The sequence below is a fragment of the Tachypleus tridentatus genome, chromosome 6, assembly GCF_004210375.1.
Source record: "Tachypleus tridentatus isolate NWPU-2018 chromosome 6, ASM421037v1, whole genome shotgun sequence".
NCBI lineage: Eukaryota > Metazoa > Arthropoda > Merostomata > Xiphosura > Limulidae > Tachypleus > Tachypleus tridentatus.
This window is the reverse complement of record NC_134830.1, coordinates 135782811-135804377: the sequence shown is the minus strand read 5'-3', so window position 1 is coordinate 135804377 and position 21567 is coordinate 135782811. Positions and strand designations below refer to the sequence as shown.

The following is a 21567-nucleotide window of genomic DNA, read 5'->3' as shown; positions in this document are numbered from 1 at the left end:
ACACCCTTGTGCAAATTAATTGAAACAAATGGTCATTTTACAATATTTTCAGCCTGGTGGGGGGTGTAGGCTTGCTGGACCCTCTGATTTCCTTTAATAGTCATTTTTACACACAGACAGCATTATTAGCTGTGTTTTGCAGTACGGTCAATCTATTTTTGGGATATATGACGAAATTATGAGGAATATTACGTCATTCGAAATTGCTTTAGAAGGGCAAGGACACCAGTCAAAAAACAACTTCTTACCAACTCAATGAAGAAAAAACGGTATCAATGGGGTCTGAAATACAAGAACTGGATGCAAGAACAATGGAAGAAAGTGTTATTCAGTGACGAGACTCATTTCTTTGTACAGAGTCAAAAAAGTCTGCATGTTTGAAGATCTCCAGGTGAGAAACTTTGAGAATCTCACATCAATCAGTTCATAAAACATCCCTTGAAGAAGATGTTGTGGGGCTTTTTCAGCTGCTATGGCATTGGAGGCTTACATATTGTAGAAGGTTTGATGCGAGGACCAAAGTACATTGAAGTTTTGCAGAGACGAGTCTTTCCATAATTGAAAAAGAGATTTCCAGATGGATCTGGCATTTTTCAGCAAGATCTGGCTCCGTGCCACACATCAAAACTTGTGAAGAATTTTATGACTACAATGCGAATAAATGTGCTGGACTGGCCTGGAAACTCTCCGGACTTAAATCCTATTGAAAATCTTTGGGTGATTTGTAAAGAAAGACTTTGGGGAAAAGACTGTATTATAAAAGATAAGCTGATTGAGGCCATAATTGAGGTGTGGTACCACGATCCAAAAATTAGTAAAGATTGCAGTCAACTCGCAGACTTGATGCCAAATTGGATTGATGATCTTCTGAAAAGTAAAGGCAGTCATATCATGTATTAATTTGTGAGTAATTTTTGATTCTCAGAAATAAAATGCAAAAAATTGAAAAAAATCGTAATTTTCTGTCTTGTTTCAATTAATTTGCACAAGGGTGTATACCCTAGGCTTAGAAGATATATCAAACTAGCTTGGGAGATTTGAAATTTCAGTATTTGACTGTCATAATGTATAATAAGACAACCCAAAATAATAAAATGAAGGCAAAATGTTGTTTTTTTTAATTGTTTAATCACTTGAGAATGACATGTTACTTGGGTTTTTAACATTAAGTTTAATCTGCTGTAAAATTATTTAACAGTGTATATAGTGAAAAATAAAAATGTTGCAAATATTATAATTGTTTCAGATTTTTGGCATGGGCTTTTGGATATGAAAATATACTCTCAAGAAGAGAAAACAGCTGTTCTAGGATATGGTGATAATCAGGTGATAGTTTATTAACATATGCTTTCTATGATTAACTTTGTACCTAATCATTGCTTTTGTTTCTTACAACATTAATATTAAGTTTACAGTTGTTAATTTCAGACTTCTATAGCCAGTTTAGAACTTATACATAATAATTTAGGTAATTTTTCTAAATTTCTCAGTAGGTATTTGATGTCAAAATATCATAAGCATACTAATCCTTTAGAAAAGTGTTATGTCTGTATTAGTTGAATCCTGTGTTTACTCCTCGAGATGAGGCAAGTCCTTCTTATGAGGTGACATGGATACTTGTACAAGTTGGTATGAGTGGGGGGGGGGATCTTCCATGCATATATATTTTTTTGAATAGTTATTAATTTAACTAATCTAAGGAATAAGGGATGCCATATATATAGCCCCTTTCTCTGACTTGGAAGTATAGTATAATATTCTTTCTGTAGGAATGTCTTTGGAAAACATTTACCACCATAGCAGTCAGTGAGAAATCATTGTGAAAATAGAAACTGGTCAGTTTTGTGTTTAAGTTTAACTTTAAACACTTAGGAAAAAATGAGAGTACGTGTTCATTTTGTGTTTGCCTATTTTTCCTTTGACTCCATATTCTCTGCTTACCATTTCTTCAACCTGCATTTTTGCATGAACTTTTGACTCTTTGTTTGATAGGCTGAATGCCTGTCACATGAAAGAAAATAATGATTAATTTTTCTTTTCAAAATTGTATATAAACAAATGTTTTATGAATTTTTTTTTATACTTAATTATAATCTAGTAACAACATGTGTGGAGAGCGACTGCTATTTCTAGTGTATAATGAAAATAATTTATAGGTCATCACCTTTAAATATTGCTTAATTAACAATTTGACTTCTGTATGTTTAGATGTTCTTGCTCAATCCTTATAAATTGAAATGTGCAAATAAATTGATTGTTATAGACGTACTTCTACTTGGTCAGCTTTATGACCCTGCATCTTATTAATTGTGATGCTAGAAGCAGTGAATATTATGAATTTTTGTTTTTTTTTTTGTTTTTTTGACATTATTCATTGTTTAGACTTTGTAAGGCCTGCTGAGTTGAAGAAGCATGCTCTGATTTGGGCAGTTTCAAAAAACTGAAATGTCTTTTGGATAAAATATGCAGAAGATTATAGAGTTGTTGTTGTGGGTTCTGATTGGACGAAATTGGGTGATGGTTAAATATACTCTGTACTTTCTTCTGCTGTCATTATTCCAGAGGTCACTATTCCAAAGAACAATTGACTGTACTTTTGGTCACATTTGCTGATGGAAAACTAGAGAAAATATAGGTAATAGGTAAAAGTGAAAATTTAAGGAAGAGTCAACTTTCTGTGGAATTGAAAGCAAATAATAAAGCATAGATGACAAGTTTTATATTCAAGGAATTTTTGAACAAATTAAACAAAAGAAAGGAACAAAAATAATAGGAATATTCTACTTTTCCTAGATAATGCAACTTGTCACCTAAAAGTTCAACTTTGAAATGTTGTTTAGTTTTTCAACCCCCAGGTACAAACATCAGTTCTACAGTCAATAGATAATGGAATTATACAGTGTATAAAATTGAAATACAGAAAATTGATGCAAATGTGGATGACCATGAAAATTGACATGTTAGATGTAGTTGCATTTTTAAATCTTTGAATCAAATGCTTAATAAAGTGTTTTCCAAACTGTGGATTTATTCTTGATAATGGCAGAGATTGTGGAGAAGTTGTTTGTTTTGACAATACTAGTGAAATCCAAACCTTGAGAAGATTGATGCAGATGATTCTGTGAATGCAGTAGGTTTTGTGAACATTGACAAGAATGTTTTAACAGAAACTGGTGAAATTGATTTAAAATCTATAATAAAATCACAAGATGGTAACTGTGAGATTCAGAAGATGAACAAAATGGAAAAGATAGTGACTAAATAGAAATTACTACTTCATTGCAAGTGTTAAGTTATATTAAGATGATCAAATTGTATGCAAAAATGAAGGTGGAAAATGAACTTCACGAAAGATCAATAGAATTGATGTTCTCTTTTCACCACATGAGAAATCCCATTAAAAAATGAAACATTTGAAATTGGACACTTTCTTCAAATAAATTTGATTAAGATTTTGTGTATTTATGTATATTTTGAATGTATATTTTTGTTCTCATTCTAATAAATATAGCATAAACAGTATTCTAACTTTATTCACAAACGTTTTACTTCCCTTGAGTCAAGCAAGTATAATGTTCCTCTAAAAAATAATACATAATTAAGGAAATGCATGTTCACTCTCTAAGCTGGAAATTTTACTCTGTCCTGTCCGATTCTGCTTTAAAGGTGAATTTTACAGAAAAAAAGAAAACTTTGCAGTCAAAAGAACTACTCATACTGATTAATTTTGCAGGTTCAAATTTTTTATAAAAAATATATGCTAATAAATGAAACAGAACTTGGTGCAGAAAAAGCCCTTTCCGAGTGGCAATCTGAACGTTTTAGTTTTTACGTTTGCTGCAAGGTAAAGTACTGTGATGTGATAGTTGCCAAACAAACCACCAATGCCAGTGGGTTGAATGTAAATAAACATGGCCAGTGCATGTGGAGAAACAGAAGTGGAGTCTGTTTTGACTTTGTGTTCTGAACAGTGTCGAGTAGCACCATATCAATTCGAACCTACTCTGAACAAACCTAGAACAGTTACTGTTGATACAGATCTGACAAGTTCTAGTGATGCGGACAGTTCCACGAGCGAGAGTAGTGGAACTGTGAGTGATACTGGTAGCGCCCAGGCTGGTTGCTAGTCGATCATACCACCAGTGGAAGAATGGTAAGCTTAAGTCATGACAACAAACATGGTCTGTATTATTTCACGTGCAATTTTAAGCATCTCAAAACCTATCTGGTGATTATAAATTATTGGTATCACAGACTGGGTTTTATTTGTTTATACTTTGTTGACTATGGTAACTAATACTCGGCCCTTCCACAATCATTGTACCAGGTATTTATGACTCACAATAAAATGAATTTCAATTATACGTCATAATTCTGTCTATAAAATCAAACTAGATGTAGCAATCTGAATAGTTAATTTATCTTGAAATGTTAAATTTGAAAAATGGAATTCTTCAAACTTTTCCATATTTAAAAATGATACAGAAACATCTACAGAATGATCTACCAGCTTTTAAACTTGGAATATATTCTATTTGGGCTAGATTTGTCCACTGTCTAGATGAGGAAATCAAGGTTTCACTGACTGTCAGGTGCCACAAATGCAAAACACGCTCATGAATGTGAAATGTGTATGTCTAGTTACATTCGTTAAAAACTTGTACTTTTTAAATTATTATATTATACTAGTTATTGTTTATCACTTTATACAGCACACATACCTTTACGTTTGTTCTTTTCGTGATGGGAAGGGATGGCTTCAGAGGGGTGAAACCTGTACACTGCAGGCTGAGATCAGTCCTCAGCTCTACACAAGGAAAGATGGTGGGGATGATCCTGTCTACTGACGATGGTTTTTTCAGTCTCAACCTGCCTGGCTTGAAATCCACAGAATCCAAAACAGTGGGATCTGACACAAAATATAAGTATTCAAAGTGATCTTGACAAAGCTTTGCATGGTGTGAAGGAGTCCAGTTCTTCCTATTGACCATCCGCATCCACTGTCACCACCTTGCTGGTTCCTTCTCCTTGCACGGAAATGAAAAGAAGCTTTTGCTCGATGCTGAACCGTTTTTACAACCACAAGCAATGCAGTAAACCATGTTATCATAAAACAAACATAAAGTAGCAATATCAAGACAAAAAATAGTCTCACAAAGTATGTAATCCAATAAAAGCACCGATAGATTTACATAAAACACCAGCACTGAATGGAACACAACGGTCGGTGCACAACGAAGCGTGTTTGGCAACAATTACATCATAGTTGTAAAATGTCACGGCAACAGTAGAACGACCGAGAGGAACTTGAGTTCGAGGACCCACATATTTTGTTTCATTTTTTACTCAAAACTAAAGTGTTTAAAAATATGGTAACCACACAGGAATTATACCTAACCAAAGTACAGTTTCTGAGGCAATTATTAAATTTGTTGAAAATTCACCTTTAAACAGGTTTTACCATATTTATATAAAACATAGGGACAACATACTTCTACAAGGTCCCAAAAAGTGATCTATTTCAATAATAAATCAAACCAAAATTAAACATAACAAATATTTTTATTTATTTTTTTAAAGTTCATACATTTTATGTTGCATTATAGAATACAGAATGCACAGTTTTTCTTGTGAGCCATGAGGTGTGCACATTTTTTTCTACCTCACCACTGTAGAGATTGTAATGTTAAATGGCCCTTAAAAAAGTGATCCCTTCAAACAGCCTTTGACCCATTTGGAGGAAAAAAATAACTCACTATCAATTTCTGAGAAAGGTTGAAAATCTTGGTTGTTGATGAATCACCATATTTCACGCCTGGCATGGCTAGGTGGGTTAAGGCGTTTGACTCATAATCCGAGGGTCGTGGGTTTGAATCTCTCTCACACCAAACACGCTCGCCCTTTCAGCCATGGGGGCATTATAATGTGATGGTCAATCCTACTATTCATTGGTAAAAGAGTAGTCCAAGAGTTGGTTGTGGGTGGTGATGACTAGTTGCCTTCCCTCTAGTCTTACACTACTAAATTAGGAACGGCTAATGCAGATAGCCCTTTAGTAGCTCTGTGCGAAATACAAAACAAACTAACAAACCATATTTCACTTTTAGTAAATTGATCTTATATAAATTCCCCACAAACATATAAAGAAACTATTTTTAATTGACAAAATACATTTTTATCAAAGTACTCTAGTGGAAATGATATCTCTAACATTTTTATAACTCATAGTATTAATGTATCTCAGGATGGCTTGTAGTCATATTAACACTTTTTTACCAAAATAAAGCAGTGAGCAATGTTTTAACTTTCTTAGGTTAACCTGAAGATGACACAAGAAGGTTGTAATGTTCTCTGCATTATTTTGGTAAAAGTGTTAATACCCATACCAGCCATCCTGAGATACATTTTTGCTTCAAATGGATTTCTCGTCATCACAAAGTCACAGTATTGCCGTTTTTCTGAATTATTTCACCAAAATTTCAAGAATAAATTAATAAGGGCAGATTATTGGCAGTTGAAATGTATTAGATAAGATAATAGTAAAAGATATTTTCCAACTGTTTTTATATATAACAATTGCAAAATTCATTACTGTATTATAATTTGTTTTAATAAATTGATTAATACATAAGTGGACTGCACCATGAAACCTAAAGTAATAATTCTTACTTGTAAAAATCTTGTTTAATCCAAATATCTTTCCATCCTTAGAAAATATTTGATGAGGCTACTTTTTTGCAACAGATTTAAAACCCTATGCTTTTCTGATATAATTAATATTTGGATCAGAAGAAGTGTATGTACTTAAAGTGAAACAAATAAAATGAGCCTCATAACAAGAGTAGTGAACTAAAAATATTTTTTTCTTGTGTTTCTTCTTACAAAGATTAGAATGCATGGTTTCTCAGTTGGGTACATTTTCTGTTAACAATAATTTGGTCTTTAATCCCAGTAATATTTCGTAAGGTTCTTTAGCTAAAAAGATTTAAGTCAATTTTCGATACATATTTGGATCCTAGTTCAGCAGAGATTTGTAGAAAAATCAGAATAAAGTAACAATTGTTACTAGAATTTTTTTTGTAAGAACTGCCACAATTATAGTGCTCTTAAAAAATGAGAAAAAACTTGCATCATCATTTTATACTTCATTTAAATTACAGTTTTGCAATGTGATAGGAGAAGTATGGAACAAGATAATGGCAGCTTAGGTTAAGTCCAGTTTGTGTTTTATTTACAAGGTAACTGTGTGAGGCTGATAGGTAATTATTTGAGTGGGCAAAGAAAGTTGCTGATAAGAAATGTAAATAAAAATATATAAATGAAAAAAAGGGGTTTAAAGTCTATAGCATACAAGCAAACTCATGGGCCTATGGCTCACATTCACAGGACTGATATGATACAGATTTAATTTTTCTAACCAAGTTATGAACAGTAGATAGTAAGCCTACTTATGTACATACTTTACTGTAAATTAGTACCAAATTTGTAGCCACTTGTAGGGTATAGAAAACTGTTTGGTTGAACAATTGTTATTTGTTTTGTTTGGCAGTTTAGTATTTAATGACTATTTACTTTTTATAATAAGGTAATTATCGTGTGTGGCGATCCATGATGGGGAGGAGAGGATCCTGGTGGTTGAAGGGTCCAACCATAACATACCACTTTGACCTTGAATTTCTGTAGATGAGCAGCCTTGGGGTAGCCCCCCTTGGGTCAATCAGCTGGTCCACTTGGGCTAGGGTCAACGAAGTACCAGTGTTGGAAGTTCTCAACAGGTGTTCTGGACATTGTATCTGAGACTGGTGTTTGAGTATAGTGCTCACAAAACCCTGGCAATGCTGCAGTGTCCTTGTTTGACATTGTAGTGCATCCCCTCATAGGGCTCCATGGTGGGTGGGGTCAGTGGGTACCAAAATTTCCTTTTTTTTCTTATGGATTCTCCAAATAAAAAATTAAACAGTGAAAAAACAGCCCATAGGTAAATGACCACATCTTGAAGATTCTGAGCAGGAATCTTTAACATATGTAACACCTGTTGTACCTCATTTTCTTATCCTACATTCTCTTTCAGACAAACTTTTAGGGCACATGACTTCCTTTTTTATTCAGAAGGGACTGGAGGGACTTGCTGGCTCTCCAGAGTCAGTGAAGAAGCATTGATCTGGTGACATATTGGTGGAAACATCCACATCCCAACACAGTGAACTCCTTGAATTCAAAGGCAATTGGGGATATACCTATTGAAGTTACACCTCTTGCTACTTTGAATTAATCATGAGGAGTCATTGTTGAGATGGATTTGAAGAACATCCCAGAGCCAGAGATTCTTGTTGGTTTCGCCACTGAAGGAGTTTCTGCAGTGAGGCATATCTTCACTTGCAGAGATGGAATTATGTTGTCGACCAATATCCTTGTTCTGACATTTACATCACCACATCCACCTGCCACCATCAAGGCAGGTTATCTTAATTGCAGATTACGGTCATATAATTCCAAACCCTCTCTGATGTTTCCAGTGTCAGAGGTTCGGTCACTCGAAGACATCATGTCGTGGTTCCTTGACATGTCCTGGTTGCAGTGGCAAGGACTATGATGCCTAAGAGTGTAAAACGGACCCTCATTGCATCAATTGCAATGGCTCTCACCCGTCCTACTTTTGTTCTTGTCCTAAGTGGTTGAAAGAAAAAGAGGTGCAGTGTTTGAAAACGATTCATAACATTACTTATCCTAAAGCTCCAAAGTTGCTGTCCACCGCTTCATCTTGGATGTATGCTGCTGCATTTTGTTCCACAACTACAGTGGGAGTGCAGACACATCTCTCTGTTACTCCAAAAGAATCGTTCTCAAAATAAATGAAAAGCCTTTTGACCTCCATGGTTAAAAAAGATGATGAATCATCTTCAACACCCATCTCTGTCCCACACATACATTCCAACAAACCCCAATATTCACATCCTTTGGTTTCATGTACAGGCATTTCCCTGGATACATCTTCTTCTCCCACCCCAAGTCGCTGGAATCCTGTTCGAACAGCAAAGACCTGTTCAATCGACCCTTGGCAGGATCCATGGAGGTCGATAAACCTCCCTTGAATAAGGACAGTAAGGAAAAAAAATGGTCATAAACAGAAGGGTTCTCCACCCAATTTGCCTACATGTAATTAAAAATTGCCACCTTCATACAATGGAACTGTCGAGGTTTACGTTCTTATCTGGATGACATCAAAACACTGATTGCTTCCTACCATCCTGTATGTCTTTCCTTACAGGAAACATTTCTGAAACCTGCTGATACAGTCACCTTTCAGTGGTTTTCTTTGTATAGAAATGACAGACTGTGTGATGGATGACTGCATGTAGGGATGGGCACTGTTGATTGATCAGCATGTGCCTACCCTGTCTTTTCCACATGAGACACCCTTGGAAGCTGTAGCCATCCGTGATTCCTTGGGTCATACCATCACTGTTTTTTCTCTCTACCTGTTGCATGGAGAGACATATGATCAATCAGACCTTGATGTTCGCATTAAACAGTTGCAGTCTTTCCTTTTTAATCATGGGGAACTTCAATGAACATCATTCCCTCTGGGAAAGTGCTGATATTGATGGGAGGGGTCACTCTTTTCAATACTGGTTCTTCTACTTATTTTCATGCACCTAGTCAGTCCTTTGCTGCTATTGAAACTCTCCATTTGCTCCCTTTCATTATTCTCCCATTTTTCATGGAGGGTTGACAGTAATCCACGAGGCAGTGATAATTTTCCTATAACTTTGAGAGAGACTAGCCATGGTGGATGCCACCTGACCTGTGTGCCCCAGTGGAAGCTGGGTCAGGCACACTGGCCCTTTTTCATTGCTCTCACAGAACTTGATCCTGCCATTGTCTGTAAGCCATCAATAGATGACTATGTGGCAGCAGTAACTGACTGTATTATACCAGCAGCTGCTCAATGTATTCCTAAACATCAACATGTTTTCCATTATAAAACCTCAACACACTTTCCACTGTATCCTCATTCATCGTGGAATCCTGCCTGCCACAGAAACGTGCCTGGGATACTTTCCGTAGATATCCCACACTATTGAACCACATTGCTTTCCAACAAGCTCATGCACATGTTCAGTGGGTATGACGTCAAAGCCAGAAGGATTCTTTGATTCAGTTCACAACTGGCATATCTTCTACCACCAGTCCCAAAGTTATATGAGACAAAATTCAAAAGGTCAGTGGGCAATATAATTCTGTCCCCCTCTCGATCTCTCTCTGATGGCCAGGAAGTAGCATCGCCGATACTCTATGTGAAAGTTTTTGCCGGGTATCTAGCACTTCTGCTTCTTCCTCCATCTTCTTAGCCATCAAGACTCAGGCAGATCGATCACCTCTTTCCTTTTGAGCTGATTGTCTCTGTGACTGTTATCGTCCCTTTACAATGGTGGAACTCAAACTGGCCCTTCATTAGTCTGTAGTACATCAGTTGGACCTGATGATGTACACTATGACATGCTGTGCCAGCTATCTCCTGCTTCTCTTGCTATTCTTCTGGCAGGAGAATGTTTTTCCTGATGCCTGGCACCAGGCTATTGTTCCACTTTTCTCTAAGCTTGGGAAGGATCCCAAGATTCCTTCAAACTACCATCTAGTTCCTTTGATGAGCTGTCTCTGTAAGACTGTAGAGAGGGTGGGTTGATGCTCGTCTTGTTTGGTTCCTTGGGTCAAACAACTTTCTCTCACCCACCCAGTGTTGGTTCTGATGACAGTGCTCCACCATGGACCACCTGATTCAACTTGAAACTTTAATCAGAGACAACATCTTGTATGGATATCCTTTGGCATTGAGAAGGCTTATGATACAACATGGAGGTATGGGATTTTGTGAGAACTCCATATATATGAGTTACATGGCCATTTGCCCATTTTTATTAGAAATTTTTTAATGGACAGGAGATTCCGAGTTTGTGTGGGTTTGTCACTTTCCCGTTCTTTTCTACAGGAATTTGGAGTCTCTCACAGCTGTGTTTTGAGTGCCACACTTGTCAGTGTAAAAATTAATGCCATCACTGAACAACTCCCTCTTACTGTTGCAAACAGTTGCTATGTTGATGACTTTCACATCTCATGTCAGTTGTCGAACCAGAGGTATATTTAGCGGCAGCTACAGACTGCCCTCAATCATTTACTGAATTAGACCACAGCAAACGGCTTTAATTTCATTCTCTCTAAAATCATTTTCATACACTTTTGCTGCCAACGTGGTATTAACCCTGGTTCTGAAGTCCTTTTCAGTGAAGTTGTGCTGCTCATGGTCACTGAGACAAAGTTCTTGGGGCTTATCTTTGACCATAAGCTAACCTTTATACCACACATCAAGCAGTTACAAGTGAAATGTACAAGAGCACTGAACATCCTCCGTGTGCTCTCTTCCATCAATTGGGGAGGAGATCGATGTTCTCTGCTAAAGATATATTGTGCTCTTATTCAATCGAAACTCAACTATGGATCACTGGTCTATAGCTATGCCAGACCCTCAGCCTTAACAATGCTGGACCCCATTCATCAACCTGGGGTTGTGTTTTCCTTCCTCGGTGGGCCATACCTTTTCAGAACAGCCGGTCTGCCATTGCTCCTTTAGGCCTTCATATCTAGGTGTAGTTGGATGAATTGGGTCTGTCCTTGGATAACATTGCTGTATCCACTGGTCAGCCCATCTCACCATAGCTTATTACAGTCCCCAAATATGATCTTTCTTTAAGTCATCTGAGAAAAGCAGATACTTCCAATTGGAAGTACCATCTTTTATTTGCTAAACATCTTTTGAACCATCTGTCCATTCCAATTTATATGTATGGTTCAAAATCAGGTGACTTTGTGGGCTTTGCCATGGTTTGTGTGGTTCAGAGATTGCATGCAGAATCCACTCTACAGCTTCTCTGTTCACTGCTGAACTATACACCATTTCTCTTGCCCTGGATCATGTGGAAGCTAAGTAATACTCAAATTGCATTATTTATACTTACGCACTTAGTTCTCTACTGTCCTTCGAATCGCTTCACGTCGGTTCACACCCTGTTCTCGCCATTATTCAAAACCAACTTGCCCATTTCTCTTTAATATCTACTTCTATCCAGTTTTCCTGGATATTGGGCTACGTTGGTATTCATAGGAACAAGCTCGTCGACACCACAGCTAAATCTATCTGCTCTGGCACTATCACCGCTGTGCCTGTATTCAAGGCTTGGCTCCATGCCAGCTGGCAGTCGACTTGTAGTGAGCAAAGAGAAAACAAGCTTTTCCAAATAAAACCCTATATTGGAAGTCTTGCTTCTGTACGGATCAGAAAGAGAAATTTTTCTAACTAGACTATGCATTGGTCAAAGTTTTTTGACTCATTGTTTTTTTTTATCTGGAACTGATGCACCAATGTGTAGTTTGTGTAACACTCAGATCACTATAAGCCACATTATACTTTCTTGCTGTTGTTATGACTCTCAACGACAGCACCATTTTAAACATGTTCTGTCCCAAGGTTTGCCTATAATGTTAGACAGTGTTATTGGTGATGGTGACACTGTCCACCTTGGTAAAGTTTTTAGTTTTGTAAAGGCCATTGATCTTTTTAATGCCATTTAAATTTTTTAATTTATACATTAGACCTTTTTAATGTGATTCCCTTTTAAGAATCAAAGTCCATCTAGTTCGATTTGAAATTAGAAATGGCCGTAACGTTAAATAACTCGAAACCAGGACTGGAAAGGCCAATTTCAGGTGACTAACGCTGCTGTTTGAACTTGCAAGTTATTAAAATTTTGCTACATGTCTTTTAAAACTTTTATTACTTTACTTTTTGAAAATGGCCATAACATCAAATAACTCGGGAACCAGGACTGGAAAGGCCAACTTCAGGTAACTGACGGTGATTTTTGTACTTACCTGTTGGTCTTCCTTGCAGGTTATAATTACAATTATGCTACAGAAAGTCCTTTAAGACTTCTATTACTGTAGTTTTTCTCTAAACGTTGTAGACTAGATGTAAACATTGGTTTTATGCTATTTATGTGTTTTTTTTAAACTTTTTGGTTTTCCTTAATTTCCTTTTATGAATTTTACTAAATTTACTTTAATTTTACTTTTTTACCGGATGTTTGGCACAGATAGCCTAGCTGCTTTGTGCCATAAAACACTAAATCAATCAGTCAGTCAAACCCTGTGAAAACATTTGATCAAAACACTCAGTTTTTCTAAGAGGATGGGTGAATAGTTTTACCTTTGTACTTTGAGACCAAAATGACTTGTTTTGTACCACTTAGAAGTTGGTTCAACCAGTGGTTTAAGGAGAGTTACAGGACACAGAGACTCTGAACCATCTTATATTAAATGAAACCTAATTAACAGTTTGAAAAAAAAAAGTTGATTTTAATATTGACATAGCAACAATATATTTTTATTTTATACTAGTGACTGTAACAATGAAACTGCTTGTTTGAATTAAAGCAAAAGTAAAAACAATAACTAGAATAGTGTGTGTGTGTGTGTGTGTGTGTGTATATATATATACACATACATAAATAAAATATATAGAGGTACATACACCATCGTTCACAGTTACTTTTGTTTTTAAATACAGTGTAAACTAGAGTTGTGTGACATTGGAACTGCTGTTGATCATGCTAAAGGCTTTGGTCGAATTGCTTTTTCTTGCCCTGCTGAAGAGGTTAGTCAGTTAACATAAGTAATTTTAAAATTGTAAATTAAATTCGTTTCTTGTCAGAAAGTTTATCAAAGACATCAAAATTTTGGTATTCTATTTAATTTTGAAGTATTAAAATATAACTTGTTAGTAGTTCCATATTTATACAAATTTAACCTGACTTCTTTAGAGGTTAGCAGTCTGCATATAATGTTTTTTGTTGAGATTGAAAAGGTATGGTCCAGATCATTCTAAAATCGTCTTCCTTTAACTGAAATCTTTTCAAATCAATATTTTCTATTCATTTGTTAAAGATCTGAAAAAAAAAAATTGTAATGTTTTTATTGTTTTGATGGAAGTACTTAATAAAGAAATGCCATTTTTGGAAATTTTATTATGTACTTGTACAGTATTTTTACATCAGTGACGCATTACCTTAGTACATGTTAAAAATATGTCCATTGTTTTTTTTTTCCAAGCTTCCAAAGATAGAAAGCAAGATGAAAGAGGAAGGTCAGACAATACTTACACCCCTTCTCAGTCTGGACACACCTGGCAAAGCTACAGTACAAGTGGTGATTTTGGCTGATCCAGTATGTGTTGTTTATTAATATTTAAAAAAAAAAAACAAAAAAAACCTTTAACATGAACTATTTGAAAGCCTTCAAAAGCCCTGTATGTGTGTGTGTTTTGGCATGTTGGTTATTTGACTCTTTAAAAATAAGCTGTGAAAAGTAACTTTTATGTTGTAGGTCAAAGCATTCATTTCCCATCCTTTTTTGTTTACCATTTTTATGCTATATTTATTCCATTTCTCTTGATATTGCATTTATCCATGACTAGCCTCATTTCCAGAGCATGGCACACTTTCCATTTAGCAAATAAAAACAATATTACTTATCTTCAGTGTATGAGATCCCCTGATGGGGACTGTGTTAAGTCTACAGAGTTACAATGCTAGAATTTGGGATTTGATTCCCTGCAATGGGCATGGGAGATAGACCAGTATGGCTTTGCTCTAAAACAGGGGTGTGCAACAGGCGGCCCGCGGGCCACAACCCGGCCCGCCAAGCCATTTAGTGTGGCCCTAGTTGTTGTAATCTAACCATGTGGCCTGATCTGTAATCCAACGCAAATGGAATATTTTTAAAAGCATCGATCCTACGGGATTCCCAGGCTTCGACTCGACAAACTTCTAAAATTATCTTTGCTAGAGAGGAGCAGGCCGAATTCGATTGGTCGGCCTCCTTAGGGCATGAATAGGTGACGTGCACTAGCACTATTGTCTACGACTCAACGTCATGTCCTGAACCTCGCCTTCGCCCGCTGGCGACAATTTTCCCTAACCTCTGCTGTCCGTCATTCATTATTGGTGAAAATTTTATTACCTTTTACAGTTACTACAAGAGATTGAAGGTAAATTGATTATTATTTAGCATATTGTTGTGACTACTGAATTTATTAAAATTTTTGTTTTCAGATGCATCTGATTCTATGTACAGTGTGACCTCGTTATTCGCGGGGTTACGTTCTTTACCCTCCGCGAATAGCGAAAACCGCGAATATTGGACGCAGTTTTAAAACGTATATGTATGCGATTATATACTATATGAAATGCTTCCCAAACACTAATGATACTTATACTCATTGATGCAGTAATAATGTAGCAATATTGCATACTGTTATGTATTTCACTAAATTGTACCGTGCGTTACCGGGCTGTGCTTTGTCGTTTGCGTTGTTGGGGAAGCTGAGGCAGTCAGCCAATAGCAGTCCAATCTTGTTTGGTGAAGACGACAATTGATAAAACGGCTTGATTGAGTAAATACAACAGAAATCTCCTCGAAAAGCCCTTTCAGTCTCTGTGACCTACAAAACGCAGTTCGCGCATAACCCGCGAATATGCGGGGCCGCGAATGGCGAACCGCGAATAGGCGAGGTCACACTGTATTTTGCTATTCTCAATTAATTTAAGTACCGGAAGGCTATGATCGGGATGCCAATTTAGAAACATGTGTTTCTGTCCACAAGAGGTTCCATGTGTAAATAAATTCTATGTTTTTTTCTACTTTGCTATTTTCGTGAGAATAATTTTTGTTTTGATTTCAGGGCTAGTAAAATGTCAGCAGTTAAGAAACGAAAAATTGATGATGAGGGAAGGTTATTCAACAGTGAATGGTGCACAAAATATCTTGTTGTCCCACATAATCAAGGTGTTGTCTGCCTCGTCTGTCAAACTACAATTGCAGTCATGAAAGAGTACAATATTAAGCGACATTACGCATCTAAGCACTCCTCCCAGTTTGATGAAATTGTTGGTCAGGCACGAAAGGACAAAATTGAACATTTAAAACATCCATTGAAAAGCAACAAGGTGTTTTTACCACTTTCAAGAAAAATTCAGAACTGGTGACAAAACTGAGTTTTAAGCTTTGTGAATGTATGGCAGAAAAGGGAAAGCCTTTCAGTGATGGAGAATTTATTAAAATTGTTTAACAATATTCACAGAATATGCATGTCCAGAGAAAAATATTTGGTGGAGCAAACTAGCCTTTCCGCTTTACTGTCTCACGGGACAAAAGATCTTTCAGAGGACATCAAAGAAACTTTGAAAGAGAGATTGAATTCGTGTGAAGCTTTCAGTCTGGCTTTGGATGAAAGCACTGATATCAATGACACATCCCAACTTGTCATTTTCATCAGAGCTGTTACTGCAGGCTTTGATGTTTTCAAGAGTTTTAGATATGGCAAGCCTTTCCTCCACAACCACAGGACAGGATATTTGTGAACAAGTGCTTAAGGTTGTAGAAAAGTTTGAACTGAATCCTTATAAATTATGTGGTGTTACAACAGATGGTGCTCCTTCCATGACAGGTAGGACAAATGGATTCACCAAGAAATTTCTAACTGCAATTGGAGCACAAGACGTAGTTGTAAGCCATTGCATTATTCACCAAGAGAGCTTGTGCACCAAAGTTCTGGATTTTGCAGAAGTCATGAAAAATGTCGTCCAATGCGTAAATTATATTCGAACACGAGGATTAAATCATCGACAATTTAAAACTTTTTTAGATGAGCTGGACAGTGAGTATTCAGATGTTTTGTACTTCTCTGCTGTGCGTTGGCTTAGTAGAGCTGCTACTTTGAAGAGATTCTGGAATCTGCGAGAGGAGATTAAGTTCTTCATGGAGAGCAAACGTCAGAATGTGGACTTCTTGAGCAATGAGAACTGGCTGAATGACTTAGCATTCCTCACAGACATTACACAGCATCTGTCTGATTTAAACTTAAAACTACAAGGGAAAAGTCAACTTGTGAATAAGTTGTTTGAGCATATTTGTGCTTTTGAGAAGAAATTGGAACTTTTCCAGGTTCAGTTGAGAAGAGCCATATTGACCCATTTTACATGTCTTGCAACCAGGAAACTGGAATTTCCTAATCTGGATTGCACCAAATATGGAACCAGTGTACAAAAGCTGCGTGATGAGTTTGCAAACAGATTTCCAGATTTCAGACAAACTGAAATTAGATTGAAATTGTTCGCTCAACCTTTTGATTTGGCAGTGGAAGACAGTCCTGATGATTGCCAAATGGAACTCATTGAACTGCAGGCTGACATGGACACTAAAAGGAAATTCTCTGAAAACAGTTTGCTAGACTTTTACAAACTCTGTGTACGTGAAAAGTTTCCCAATTTGTCCCGTCATGCACAAAGAATTGCCTCCCTTTTTGGTAGCACCTACTGCTGTGAGCAATTTTTCTCCAAAATGAAGCTCATCAAAACCAAATGTAGAAGTCAGCTGACTGATGAACATTTGACCAGTCAGTTAAGAGTGGCAACCACTTCTGTCAAAGCTGATATTGACAAGCTCTGCAAGGACTCTAAATTTCAAGTGTCGCACTAAAATGATCACTCATGCAAAAATATAAAATATTATTGCTTGCATTTTGAGAATTTTTTTTAATTTATTGTGCATGTACACGAATAAGCTTGTTTTTTAAGTGGCCCCACTTGATTGATGAAGTTGGTTATATGGCCCACCGACGAAAAATGTTGCACACCCCTGCTCTAAAACAAGCAAATGAACATCCAACAGCAAGAGCATGTTTTGTTGCATATTTCACTTGTTACATAAAAACAAGGTGAAATATGCAGTTATTTGCTTTTGCAGGTGTTAATAAATCTTTTCTTTTCAGTTCATAATAAATAAATAACAACAAAAGATTGTTTAAATTATGTACATAATTTTTGTAATGTTGCCATGTGAAATAAAACAGTTTATGTTTAGCTAACTTAATTACATAGATGTGGATCTTAATACACACACAATTATGTATTTCACTCTTAGATTGTCGTCTTCACACCAAACATGCTTGCTCTTTCAGCTGCAGTGGCATTGTAATGTGACAGTCAATCCCACTATTCATTGCTAGAAGAATAGCTCAAGAGTTGGCAGTGGTTGGTGATGACTAGCTGCTTTCCCTCCATTCTTATACTGCTAGATTGTGGATGGCTAGCACAGATAGCCCTTGCATAGCTTTGCACAAAATTCAACAACAAATATCTTCACAATAGAAATGTTACTTGTAAACTTTTTTTGTATTTTTTAAGAACTTTATTTCAGTAAAATTATGCTACATTACAAATACATTTAATAATAAAGCTTTGAACAAAAATAATTTTTATCAGAGTGAAATGTTGTAAAAACTTAAATTTTATTTTGTTGGTTTTATGTTAATTGGAAGTTAAACATTAATCAATAATTTGGATACTTACAAGTTTTGAAGTATACAGTTTGTGAACAACTGGGATAGCTTCTTTAAAATATACTGTTTTTAAAATAATGTCTTTTTTTATCTCAATAATTTTCACTCACTAAAGCAAGTTATTGAATTAGGTATGAGCTATTGTTTGTAATAATATTAGTTTTATCAATTTAGAAATGTTAAGAAGTTAAATGCCATTGATTCCATAATTTCATGAACTTATTATTACAATTACTGCTCTTCAATGTTTGAATGGGGTATTTTTACATTCCTTTGGCACCTAGTTATGTTTTTGTTTTTCAAATATAATAATATTTTATTTAAGGTTATCAAATGATAGTATGGTTGGAAACACAGTAAAAACAGTTACTTGTTTGTGTTAAGGAAAAATGATTAGTCATTATGTTTCAAAATTAAATATGTAATTAAGTTCTCTTTTCAAACACTTTGGGCCAAAATGTGTATTTTTCAATAATTCTAAATAAACTCTTGTAATACAGAAAATATAAAACATATTTCTTCTAGGATGGCCATGAAATCTGTTTTGTTGGAAATGAAGCCTTCTGTGAACTGTCTAAAGTTGATCCTAAAGCTGAACAACTCCTTGAAGAAGTAAGAATATTTTTTTATTATGGAGAATGCTAAATGCACATTCTTGTGCATCTTTTTAAAAACAAAGCAATTTTTAACTTCCATACTTATAACTATTAATACAGTATGAGTATCTTCATAACATTCGGCAAACTTTTATTGAACATTACGTGTCATTTGTAGACAAAAAATAATTTTTTTAATGAAGTACTTTTATTAAAGATTAGTCCATGAATGCATCAATGTTTTTCTTTTTACTAATCCAAGTGCAAAGTGAATTTTCAATTAATATTAGAAATGCTTTTCTTTGTGAAAAAAAATCTTGTAATCACTTGTGTGACCTCCAAAACCTTCTAAATGAATATAAAACTTTTTTTGCAAAACCTCTTTATGTTATCCATTATTATCTTGACAGCTTTAACTGTTAAACATTTTACTTTCATTTTACTGTTAACGACTAAAATAGAGTTCTGCTGAAAATATAGCAACAAATCACTACTTGTGTCGTTAGACTGTTTACGTGACACTGTAATATGATGCACTTGAGAGCAGCAAATAGTGCATGAAGAAACAAGCTGAATTGAATCCTGCTCTGACAACATGATGTGAAATCTATGAGCTTATTTGTCCTACAGTGTTTACAACAACATTTCCCCAGAGTAATAAAATTGCACTTTGAATCTGTGAAAATGTATATTATGTGGTTTGGAGCTGTTGATCCAGTAAACAGTGCAAGTGCTTGAATATTAGTTGTTTTTCTGGGATGTTGGGAATTTAGAGGCATACAAAAATATTGCTTATTTCCAACGTTATAAAGGCCTATTTCATTTTCAGAGAACTTATTCATCAACCAGCGAATACTATTTATCCACAAATGCTTAAATTTTAGTTATTTTTGTCAAAACATAGAAGCATACAAGATTTTGTGTTTATGCATCATACATGGTAAGCTTCACCGCAAGCCTCATTCATTTTTCTGAGTAGAGATCAAAGAGATATTAACTTTTGTAGGCTTTAAATATACATTTTAGAGAACAAATTATTATCAACTTACTATATTGGTGCACAAAAATACCTGTAATTTATCTGTGTATCTAAACAAGCTATACCTGACTTTAAAAAATTTCATATCTGTTCAGAGAACAACTTAGTCATCACTCTTTAACACTTTCTGTAAAATTATAACTCTCCTTTATGTTATTTACTCACAATGGGAAGACTAGAGTATGTATAAAACTTTTTGTTGTCTTCTCAGTAAATACTTATTAAGTGGGAATAGATGAGAGATTTCTAAAGAATGGAGCAGTGGGAGAAGCCACTATGGATTGGCTAAACATAGTCACATCAAGGAAAATCAAAGAGATGAAAAGTTTTTATTTTATATTCTGACTTGTCTATATGTCAAATTTGAGTTTTTAATTCATTAACCACTGTACACATTGTATGGTAGGTATAATGAATTATAAACTGAGTAATAAGACAATAGGAAATAGTGTGACAAACACAAATTGATAATTTGTTGTTTTTTTGTATTTTATTTTAAACTAAAAAATTGAAAATATACAATATTAAACTATGAATTATAAACTATTTTTTGATGTCAATTCTACCAACTTAAGTGACAGTAAAGTTGTTTAAACAAATTTTGAAAGTAACCCTGAAAGATTGACATGCACTCTTTAACTTGTGTGCAGTAAAAGAGTTAATATATCAATATTTCTGTTAATGTCTTTATCAAGGTATAAATTTATACAAAAACTAAAAAAAACTAAATCAAAATGTTGATATGTTAAAATTTACTTTTTGGTCTAAAGTGAACACCCCCAGATGCTCAACAGTAAGTCTTGGGACTCACACCTCTAAAAATTGGGTTTTTGTATTCATGGTGAGCACAGCACAGATAAATTATTATGTAGTTTTATGGTTAACAGGAAGAAAAAAAAAACTGAAAAAAAAATTGCATTATAACAATTAAGAAACTTCTCTAAATAATGCTTCATCAAAAGATATTGGATACAATCTTGAACATTTTTGTGAATAGTGATTTCAAAATAACTTTAAACTGCTAATTTATTAATTTTAAACATTATCACAAATGATTAATAAAATCTTTCTCTGTTAAGTTGTATATAGAAGTAAAAAAAAGTCATAAAAATGTTCTTTTTTTATTTCTTTATTTCTACTTCATCACTTGTAGTAGTATTTTTGTTTATTGCTGTGCAAATGCTCATTCACCATGGTGTTGAAGGTGAACCTAAAGTTTACTGTTCATACATACTTACCCACTCAAGGTAGTGAGGCAACATTATAATTTTAATTTGTAATTAAAATTGAAGAGAATAAATATGAATGAAATATATGTATAAGGTGATGTTGTAAGAAAAATTCTGACACTCAGTTTAATTTTTATTACAATTACAAGATGAACAATTTCCAATTTTCTGAACTGTTTACTGTTAGACTGTTCATTGAAAAAAAAACTCAAATGTGTCAATCAGTAACATTTAGATGTTTAATTCACTTAT

The 21567-nt window shown here is 35.0% G+C and overlaps 1 protein-coding gene across 4 annotated transcripts in view; it reads left to right on the top strand.

Annotated features, from left to right (window-relative positions):
* Window positions 1-21567, top strand: part of LOC143253755 (uncharacterized) — a 70623-nt gene that overhangs the window by 45324 nt on the left and 3732 nt on the right. The window contains exons 9-12 of one of the 4 annotated variants that reach the window (XM_076508073.1): window positions 1247-1326; window positions 13622-13708; window positions 14164-14277; window positions 18977-19063. In XM_076508073.1, coding sequence (XP_076364188.1) covers window positions 1247-1326; window positions 13622-13708; window positions 14164-14277; window positions 18977-19063 — 368 coding nt within the window. Of the gene's footprint in view, window positions 1-1246; window positions 1327-1769; window positions 3542-13621; window positions 13709-14163; window positions 14278-18976; window positions 19064-21567 lie in introns of those variants that run through there. The other 3 variants (XM_076508074.1, XM_076508075.1, XM_076508076.1) reach the window with 3 other exon arrangements.